General features: G+C 56.2%; 1 protein-coding gene across 1 annotated transcript; it reads left to right on the forward strand.

Annotated features, from left to right (window-relative positions):
* Positions 1 to 7,935: 7,935 nt before the first annotated feature.
* Positions 7,936 to 10,239, forward strand: J4E83_008850 (uncharacterized protein; the record flags this gene model as incomplete). Its single annotated transcript, XM_049335743.1, has 1 exon — positions 7,936 to 10,239. The coding sequence occupies one exon, from the start codon at positions 7,936 to 7,938 to the stop codon at positions 10,237 to 10,239; it is 2,304 nt and encodes a 767-aa protein (XP_049185239.1).
* Positions 10,240 to 11,362: the final 1,123 nt, after the last annotated feature.

The following is an 11,362-nucleotide window of genomic DNA, read 5'->3' on the forward strand; positions in this document are numbered from 1 at the left end:
GACACTGTCATACACCAACCAACACGCTCTCCGTCTCAGGATATATTGGAATCCATCGAACCACTTTCCAGAAACCAGAGGAGACGGCGTAACTTGAGAGCCCGGCAAGAGGAATCTTCTCGACAGACCTCAGAGATCACAGACCGATCCGGCGGAATGGTTGAACCCGATGAGCGACAGGACTCCCCGGCACCCCCACAGCAGGCACGACAACCGCCACCTCCTACTGCACGCGAACTGTTCCTACGCGAGCTTGCACAGGAGAACCCTGCCTTACATGCTACCGTCTCCGCACAGCTCGCCGGGAATGCCCCTCCTCCTCCACCCTCTCCCAATCCCTACGCCCCTAACCTGCCGGGTGCCCCACCGAATCTCGCATCACGTCCACATGACCATCTGAATGAGCCTCAAGGCCGCCACCGGGACTCACAGCCCCAACAGGCCGGCCGACTGACACCACTGTACGGTTTTGACGATTTGTCTCGTAGCCACTCGCGACTGCCACCGCCCTACTCATCTCAGGATGCTCGGTCACATCAGATCCCGCCTCCTCAGCCGTCCCAGATTCCTGGCGCTTACGGTCATCGGCCTCTCGACCAGCACCTGTATGCTCGACCCGCAGATCCCCTCCCAGCGCAGGATGGTCTACCCCCACATATCTCCGAGGCCCTCACACAAGGCCTGCTCAACCTGGTAGGGATATTGCAAGGACATCATGCGCATGTGCCAACCCGGCAGCCTTCGCGCACTGGACATCTGCCTGCCGGAGATCATCATAATGAGTACATGTCGGGTGGCGCTGCACCTGCCCCACTTCGGCATTCCCAACAGGAGTTTCCGCCTGCTCGACACGTGGCACACGGGCAGTATGAGCGCATTCGGGACGATGGCTTTCACCAGCCAGGCTTTGACGACCGCCCACCTCCTCATCGCGATGTCCGAACCACGGCGGCCAGGCCACAGCAGTACGCTCCCCGTACGCCAGCTTTGTCCCAGCATAACGTTGATCACCGGGGCCTCACACCTGAGCAAGCCAAGATCTCGGACGACAACGCTACAATCAAGGCTATGGGGGGCTCTCTCAAGTTTGCCCCAGAGCAAGTCGGTTACTTCTGGCCGGACATGCCCAAGGACCAGTACCCAGACGACGTAGTCGACCTCTCCGGCAAGACCTACTTTCGCAATGTCCGTGACTTCATCGACTCCGCAAAAGTCTGCATCGCGGCAAACACAATGGCAGAGCACACAGTCCGGAACTGCTTACACCAGTGCTTCAAGGGAACTGCTCTGTTATGGTATCAATCGAACCTTGACGTGGAGCGCCGCATGTTCGTCATCGCTGGCAAGGGACTTGATCGCTGGGAAGAGAAGCTACGACCTTTCCGGGTTCAGCCAGCACTCGCTATGCAGAGCCTGCAGAAGGAGCGTTTCACCCCGAAGGACTTACTTTCAGGCCGTTCTCCAGCTGAGTGGTTCCTCCGAGTCAAGCGTCTCTGTCAAGACGCCGGATACGGCCACGACGATGACAACCTCTACGTCACCCATGCATGGAACCTCCTCGATGCTCGCATTCAGGTCCATCTTCGTGATGACGTTTCTACAATGTCGTCAGACGACTTCCTCTTCATGCTTGAGGCACGCAAACACGTCCTTAAGGAAGTTTTTCGATCCGACGCAAACAACGGTAAGCAGACCCTTTCTCGTCCAAACGACAGCCGAGGCTATGGGGGTTCGAACAACCCGGCGCAAGGTAACGCTGGCGGGGCCCCTCGTTGGCAACCCCGAGTTTCTGCTCCCCCAGGCAACGGTTATCGCAACGACGGCAATCAGCGCGCCTACGGCGGTAACTCTAACACTCACGCACAGCGAAACGGAAGCGAGCCCCCATGGCAGAACAGGAACGGCAACCAGGGCCAGTCAAGCGGGTCCGCATCGCACCCTTACCGAGCCCAGGGTGGTGGCGGCCGCAACAACACCCAGCAGGGCGATGGCCAGCGCCAGAACGGTTCCTACTCCGGCGGCGGGTCTCGATCATACAACAAGGTCCAGGGCGCGTACTTCAACCACGACCTCGGCCCCGATGAGCCCGGCGTTACTGTACAATCCCCACCCTCGCGCCACGACACCTCGGCTCATTCCCCAGCCTCGTTCCCGGGAGAACCACCGTTGCCACACAATGATCGAGCCGCTATGACATCACAGTATCGAGAAGAGAGCTCTTTCGACAAACTCTCCACACCGCTGGACCAATCGCCTGACTCCAGCCGCCCCCCCAGTGACGAAGATCGCTCCTCAGACGATTCTGAAGATTACTATCCCTCAGCTTGGGCGCGAGGTGATGAACACATGTATCCCGACTACGAGGACAACGATGACAGGCATTTGTACTTCGCCGGTTGTGTCACAGTCCCATGCAACGAGGATACCGCTCGGCCAGCCCAGTTGTTCCCTTGCTATGACTGCACTCAGGTTTTCGTTTCGAATAATAAGCTACATCAGCACATCCGCAAAGAACACCGGGGTGGCCAGGCCCAAGTTGACATCGCTCATGTCTATACTATCACGACAACAGTGCCTGGTGTCCCTCAGGGTTTCCAGCCACCAATCGACAACCCGGCGACTCCAGAGCGCCCCAAGCCCCAGCGTTTGCGCGTAGTGAAGTCCACCGCCCCAGCGCCAGTCGACGGTGCAGCCACGGTGCGGAATTGGCATGAGATGAAGCTTGTCGTCCGTGGCAGCAGGGACGGACCTGATCTCACTATCGTCCCAGATACTGGCGCAGCAATCAGCCTCGCTAATAAGGTTTTCGTCAAACAGCACTTCCCAGGCGCTTTGTACGAACAACTTAAGGAACCCGCCCGCTACGCTGGCGCAGGACCGGGAAGCATGCGTACTACCGAGATAGCTTATCTCACACTTTACGTACCTTCGGTTCTCAAGTCCGGCGAACACGTATATGCACTATGGCGCGTCCGAGTTTACATTGTTGAACAACTCGGCCCGAACATGCTCCTCGGTATGGACACCTTGGTGCCACAAAACGTTGTTTTGAACATCAAGGAACACACCATGATGCAGCCGCTCTGCGAAGACGCAACTGCCAAACTCGTCATTAGAGCTAAGGATAACGACACCAGGAAGAAGCGAAAAGTCACCATCGATGGCGCTGTGAAAATCCCTCCCCACTCGGCCATCAAGGTTAAAGCACACGCTTCACACCCGCTTTCGGATGCGTATGATTACATGTTCGAGCCTCTCGACACGGCTGCACAGCATTTTCGCGCATACAGCACGCTCCTGAAGGGCGCTGATCTCGACGTCGTTCTCCGTAATGACACTGGTAACGTCGTTCGGCTTCCACGCCGAACTCCAGTCGGGTATGCTGAACCACTTAGCGTGGATGCCGTTTACGCAATCGACTCACGCGATCACGCCCTCGCTGCTTTACCGGACTTACGGTCCACCCTGCCTAGCGAGTCCAAGACTGATCTCGGCATCACCATCTATGGGACTCCGGCGACCAAGGAAGTTCTCTATCGAGCGGCCATGGTGCACCCTGAGGTATGGACCGATCGCGGATCGATTGCGAACATACCACCGGAGTTCGCAATGCCTATCGACCTTCGAGACGGGTGGCAGAACGTGAAGATCTCCTCCAAGGTGTACAACAGTGGACCGCGGGACCGGGAAGTCATCAACAAGGTTTTTGACAAGCTTACGCATGACCAGAAGATGGAGCTAGCTCGCCTTCCCGCTCCCTTTCCCGTGCCAGTTTTCGTCGTTTGGAAGAAGGTGCACACACAGAACGCCGACGGCACGGTAGCCACTGTGGATTGGAAGGGCCGGCCAGTTCTCGACATGAGGGAAATTAACTTCTGGTCAATCAAAGACGCCTACCCCCTGACCACACAGGCGGACATTCTCGCACGTCTCCAAGGAGCTAACTACATCACTGTCGTGGACGGGCTCTCATACTTCTATCAGTTTGCCGTCCGGCCTGAAGACCGTGGTAAGTTTACCATCAACACTCATCGCGGAGCGGAAGTGCTCAATGTTTGTGCAATGGGGTTTAAGAACAGCGTATCCCACGTACAGCGCTGTGGGGACCTATTCCTGCGTGACATGGTCGACTTTGCGAAGGCGTACATCGACGATTTCGTCATCTTTTCGAAGACGCTCGATGAACACGTCCACCACCTTGATCGTTTCTTTCGCCGGATTCATGAAATGAACATTTCGCTTGCTCCCGACAAGGCCTTCATTGGGTATCCTACAGTCAAGCTCCTGGGCCACCGAGTGGACGCTTTTGGCGTCGCCTCCACCGATGAGCGAATTCGAGCACTCCGTGACGTTGAGTTTCCCCGGCATGCGAGGGATATGGAGGTCTACTGCGGTGCCATCAACTTCCTCAACAAACAGACACCGTACCTCGCACAAATTTCCGAGCCACTTACGTCGCTCAAGACTGAGCTTCTGCGGTTCGCGCCAAAAAAGAAGGGTAGAGCAAGGACTGCAGTGACGACGAAGGCACTGATCCCGGCAACTGGACCAATTCGCGAGGCGTTCAACAACATTCAGTCTCTGTGGAGCGACACAATTCGACTATCACACCAGGACTACGGCCGCAAGCTATACATTGATGTTGACTCTTCCAAACAGTACGGCATGGCAGCCATGGCGTATCACGTGAAGGACAACCCCGATCCGAACATGGTCAACTCTGACGTACCTGCCGGCTATGAGGATGATAATTCCTCTCCAACAGCCTGGCTGAAACGCTCGACCGACTTTGAGACGGCCAGCATCGAGCCTCTTCTGTTCCTGTCAAAGTGCTTGTCCGGCGCTGAGCGTCGTTACTTTCCAACCGAGCTAGAGATGGCGGGATTGTGTTGGACGGTGAAGAAGCTACGCCACATGATCGAAGCCGCTCCCAAGGTGTTTATCTTCACAGATCATGCGGCCGTTACCGCCATCGCCCGTCAGAGAAGGTTGACCACGACGGAGTCGCTTGAGAGTCTTAATCTTCGTTTAGCCAAGGCCTCTGTGTACTTGCAACAGTTCGACCTCGATGTGCGCTACCGCCCCGGCAGGCTACACATCGTACCAGATGCGTTGTCAAGGCTACACCCCATAGCCGTGCCGGAGTCCGACCTTGAGACCGACATGCTCAATGACGTCGCACATGTGTTTCACGCACTCATCGTCGAGATGGAAGATGGCTTCAAGACACGACTCAAACAGGCTTACAAGGATGATGCTTTGTGGGCACGCGTCCTCGCAGTTATCTCCGGTGAACGCCACGATGACGAAGACCCTGAACGCCCGATGCGCGGCCTTCGTTTTCTGCTCAAGGGCGACCTAGTTTATTACTGGGATACGAAAGACGGCTCCGAGCGGCTTTGCATCCCAAAGAGCCTCATGAATGAGATCTTCGAGCACGCCCACGACGGTTTCCATCATCAAGGTTTCAACCGCACTTACGACCGCATCAAGTCTTCTTTCTTCATCCGGAAATTGACAAAATACCTCAAGATCTACGTCAAGTACTGTCCGCAGTGTAAAGTTAACCAGACGCTGCGACACAAGGGATACGGATCATTGGAGCCCATCGATCGACGAGCCCGGCCCTTCGAGGCTGTCTGCATTGACATCGTAACCCACCTGCCGGAGACGACCGATGGTTTCAACGCCATCTTGACCGAGACCTGCCAAGTGTCTAAGGCTGTCAACATCGTCCCCGGTAAGGACCATTGGTCCGGGGAAGAATGGTCTATCGCACTCACTAGAATGAACTACCTCTCCAGTTGGGGAAACCAGAGAGTGATTATCAGCGACCGAGCCCCGACGTTCATTAAGGGCATGTTCAGTAAGCAACACCGCGCTTTCGGCACCAAGTTTCATACTACCGCTGCATGGCATCCTCAGGCGGACGGCCAATCCGAGCGTACGAACCAAACCGTCGGCATCGCTCTCAGGTTTTTCATTACCGCAAATCAAGACTCCGACTGGACGGAGGCACTGCCGCACATTCAGTTCACACTAAACACGAGTCGAAACCACTCCCTTGGCTGTTCGCCCTGCGAATACATTATGGGTTTTAACCCCTACCAGGGCTTTGACCTCGTGCACGCCGAACGCACGCTCTCTCGGGAAGACTACCTCAGCCTACGTCTTAACTACCGGGAAGAGGCCGAGGAGGCCCTCGCTTTCGCTAAGGTCGCCCAGAAGGACTATTACGACTCGCGCCATCAGTCTTTGGAGCTCCAACCCGGCGACCACGTCGCGCTCGTCTTGGGTAAGGGCTACAAGCTTCAAGAAAATCTCCCCAGGAAGATTGGTTGGCAGCGCTACGGCCCGCTAAAGGTACTCGGAAAAGTGGGCAAGAACGCCTACCGCATCGAGCGACCGCCGGGCCTCCGCATCCACGACGTCGTGAACGCTGCCCAGCTTGAACCGTGTCATACCACAGAACAAGATCCTTTCCATCGCCCTTTTCCAGCGCTTCCCCTCGCGGTGACCAATGAGCCCGGCGAGCGGGAGCTGAAGCCAATCGAACACATACTCAAGCGTCGAGTGAATAACGCTACTGCCAAGCTCGAGTACTTTGTCAAATGGGAGAATAGGAGCGCCGCTCACAACCAATGGCTGTCTGCTGCACAGCTTGGCACCGCCCGTGAGATGCGAGACGATTTTGATCTCCAATTTCCCCTCACTGAGCAGGACCAGCGCAAGCTTCGTCGCATACGGAACCGCAAGTCCCGACAGACCGCACGAGATCGTAAGCTCGCGGAACGACTACCGGATTTGGAGCCTCAGGCGCAAGATAACTCACCGCCAGCGGAACCGGAATCCCAGCTCCAAGGAACCATGACACCAGTCCCACCGGGAAACATCGCGGCTGTTGACAAGGACGCCCCGCCAGTGGAGCCAGCACCCCAGCTCCAAGGAACGACAACACCAGTTCCACCGGGAAGCACCGCGGCTGCCGACGAGGGCGTTGACGACAATCATTCGGTTCACACACCGTCTCCTCCGCGGCGAGCGAAGAACCCGCGACTCCGTGACAGGCTCAATCTCCGAGGCATTGACGCCGCCTACAACTCCGGCAGTCACAACCCTTCATCTCCTCACGAGCCCCTCCATGAGTCCGTTCAGCCCGGCGACTGCCATGAGGAAGTCATCGCCACGCGCGTTGACGACGAGGTGCTTTTTGAGACCAACCCGGCGGCTCCCCCTGTCAGCGGACGGCGGGCCACACTCAGGCCACGCCCCTCGTGATGCTACTGCAGCATCACACTCATTACTACGGATGGCAGGTTTTCGTCTTTTTTGACTTTGGCGTTTTTGCTCCTTTTTACCTATAGGCGTTTTTCCACTTTTCGGCGTTTCTCACGGCATTTGCTTTTCTACAGCTCGCCTTTCAAAGGGCCCTTCTGGCTCCTCTATTTACAGGCCCGATGACCATCGTCCGCTCACATGGGCTTGGTCTGACGGGGTGGCAGCCACCCTTCGTTTTGATCAATCATACTCCACCGGGACTTTAAGCCACCACAGCTTTCCCACGACATCGTCCACCATCACCGTTACCCGGCGATCCACATACACCATAGCCTCACATACACTATTTCCAGTAGTAAACAACACCCTCGTCTCCACTTACCCCGCATCTTAGCGACACTATGCATCGTGATGTTCCTCCCTGCGAGGGTTCAACTCCAGTACGCAAGGTGAGAGAAGCCTGCTTTTCTCTCACCCACAACGTCGAGCCCACACTACATCCACATATAAGGCAAGCTTCCTACTCGCAACTTTCGTCTCTCCTACACCAACTACCGCCTCTCGAACCCGTCCCCGCTACTACGTTTCCAGACTACGCCGCTCTTCCAGAAGCCGCCCTTTCGCGTACACCCTTTACACCACTACAAGCAGACTACTATGCGCTACTCACCTGATCAGTCATGGCCGGAGGCCTCTGCCGGAGAAGAGCGCCCCGATACTCAGCTTGAGAATGGACCGCCTTCACCCACGCCCTCCGCAAAGGCACTCAGCCGCAGCCTGCTTGCAGGTTGGGCATCACCCCCCCACGCTCACAGCCATCACGCAGTTCCTTCAGCTGCTCCAGCCGAAGCCTCACCACAGCTCTTGGTGACCCTGGACAGTCCTCCCGACGTTGGTTCACATTCCAAGAGCCCGGCGACCGTCACCCTTTCCATGCAAGATATCATGCGAGTTCACAGCTTGACAAGTGCTGCAACTGCTTTTGCTCAACGCGCCTTGCTGACGAACCGCCTGCCCGCCGACGATGACGTGAGCGGCTATGTCCGAGATTCCGGTGGAGCGATCGTATACTACCTCAACAAAGTACAGCAAGTGCTCTCTGACTTCACCAACGGGGAGAGCGCCACCACCGGGATACCTGTCTGGGACCCCAAGCACATCAAGGGGTGGTCGTTCAACACGAGAGTTCCTTTCCCCGCCGACGCCATGCTTCGTCACCTTGAGAAAGCGGAACCTCAACGCGGTGTACTCGACTTTGACGTTTTCGCCAACTCCAGTGAGCATCTCCAGCGCATGAACGACAACTTTGAGACGTACTCGGAGCAGCCCTTCAAGTTCAGGAAGAATACCGACCACACATGGGACCAACAGGTCGCCGAGCGCATGGCTGACGGCCTCATCTCGCGCGGTTACCGGGTTGTCCGGCCTGGCGAGTCCATGGAAGCCGCCATGGCACATATGTCAGACGAGGACCGCCAGTATGCCCGGGATGTCGACAAGCTCGCCGTCTATGTGCCAACCCCAGCCCACTTGAACTGGGCAAACCCACCGGAGATCAAAGCCAGCACAAACAAGCACCTCGCCGTATACAAGACCTACGGCATCCTCGAAGACAAGACGAAGACTAGACCCTCCAACGCCAACAAGGCCTACTTCTGCTTGAAGAAGGACCCTGAAGCCTCCAAGCCGCGCCGAAAATCTCAAGATCTTGTCGACAAGGTCAACCACCAGACTCCGCCGATGGCTATCTTCTTCACCGATGAACAGAAGAAGACCATGTCTGACATCAATTTCGCTTGGGCTTGTTCTTCCTGCCATACTGAAGGGATTGCAGCCGGCGGCCGATGCTACAACCCCGCCTCGGTGAACTCCTGCTGGGCCTGCCAGACCATCCGATTCAAGTTCAAGAACAAGAAGATTGACAAGGGCAAACCCGTTCGAGAGCTCGATGAGGAGGGCAAATACATCATCCTTGAGCAGAGCGGGGTCACGATGGACTTTGATCTGCCGGACAACGTGCGCATTTGGCAAATTGACAGCAGATTCTTCGTTGATGAATATGGAACCATACGGCTCGGCATCGAGTACCTCAAGGTCCGTGGCACAAATCGAGGGATGCTTCGACGCTTCGATCCCGTCCGCACCGGCATGCACCTCATACCAAAAGATCAATTCTTTGGCATCACCTACTACACTCCCAGCGAAATCCAAGACGCCTTTCCCCAGCTCAAGGCCGCACACCAAAAGAAGGAGGCCAGGAGAGAAGCCAAAGAACAGGCAAAGACTCCAGGTGCAACCCGGCAGCGCAAGAGGAAGGTTTCTGAGGTGGACGAGGACGACGGGTATGACCTCGATGGCATTGACACTTTCGGTGCTCTTTCCAAAGAGGAAGACGAGGACAACTTCTTCGATGTCCTCGCAGAGGATGAACAGCGCTACAAGGACGCTCAGGATACATCGACTGCTCAGGCCCGCAACACTCCTATGGCTCTCAAGGAAGAGAACATCGACTTTCTCAAGGAGGAGAACGGCGATGGAGATTATAAGCCACAGTACAACACCGTCACTCCCGCTCAAGGCACCAAGCCCAAGCCTAAGACCATGAGCCTCTACGTCGCCAACACCACCAAGTACTTCCAGTCTAGGCCGACCGCCAAGCCGAAGGCCACCAAGCCTAGCAGTGAAACAAGGAGGAAGCCCAAGAAGCAAAAGACCGTGGACTCGACTCCATCACCTGACGCCAACGCTACGGATCCTGCCACCGCTACCGCTGCGACCCCGGTGCGCGACAATCCTTTGGAGACTGCAACTGGCGACCACGCCGGGGACGACGCCCTCGCGAAGGAAGATCTCGATCATCAAGAGATCCAGGATGTCGCCATGGCCACCGCAGCCGAATTCACCAGGAACATGAACGCACCTTACAGCCCGGTGGATGACCGCGCCGAAGGTTCTTCCTAAGTCTTCTCCGCTTCATAGCTCAACGACTGTCAACCTCGACCGTCTACATTACCCCGGCAGATCTATCGCTATATCTACACTTTACCAAAAGTCTTAACGTCAGCCCCTCTTTTCGGCTTGCACAGTCCACAGCTGGGATGCTATCTATCTTTCTTACTGCGTCTTTTCGCTCTCAGCCTCTGGCCTCGTTTCCCCGCCTGGCATGAAAAGTTTTCCCTTTTCGTGCATCAGCAACAGTTTTGCCTTTTACTTCACACATTGCTTCACGACAGAACAACACGTCCCTTACTCCTCCCGCCTGTGTTACCCGGCGATGGTTCACAAGGGGCCTTTTCCTTTTCAGGCATTTATCAACAACCACAAAACGCTCGTCAGCGCCACCAGGTTTCACGGTGGCCGCAACGACAAATCCCGAGTCCATTCACTACTCCCACCGGGAAACAGCGGCTTCACATGGGGGTATAGAGGACATCTCACAAGCACAACTTTTGCCTTGCAAAAGTTTTTACAACCTCTTACATTATTCATTTTCTCTTTTTTGAAGCAAGCATTGCTCTCTTTTCTTCGCGAGCATACGGAAGGGACTTTGGGCTCGCAATGCCTCGCACCGGGCTTCTGGGGAATGCACAACCGCGCTGGGGTCCCCTTCACAGTCTCTGGTTTGGGCGGTTTCTCTCTTTTTGTCTTGTGCCGGGGATGGAACCTGTCACATGACTGCCAAGGATGGCATGTGCCGGGTATATAGTGGGCCCATCCCATCTTAGTTAGCTCGTTAGACTTATACATTGATTCACACTCCACACATACTACAACGAGCATCGACACGACGTTTTCCGTCGCGCGACCGTCCGCCCTGGGTCGCGCTTGGGGAGAGATAAGGCCTGAGATGACCCTCTCGAATTACGACAGACAAGTCGTGGGCTGCCGAGGCGAGGCCGCCGGGCCAATGGCAGCGGCCGCTTTTCAGATGATGCGGCGTGGGCTGCAGCGGCAATCTAGCCGGTGGAGCAGAGGCAGAGCGGAAACACATGCAAGTCCTGGTCATCAGATGTCAAACCGACCTTCGGAGCCCAGGATGCGGCGCACGGCCAAACTGCTGCAGGGCGGTCGCGCCTGTCTGGCC

The sequence above is a fragment of the Alternaria metachromatica genome, assembly GCF_023757995.1.
Source record: "Alternaria metachromatica strain BMP 0045 chromosome Unknown scaffold_27, whole genome shotgun sequence".
Classification (NCBI taxonomy): Eukaryota; Fungi; Ascomycota; class Dothideomycetes; order Pleosporales; family Pleosporaceae; genus Alternaria; species Alternaria metachromatica.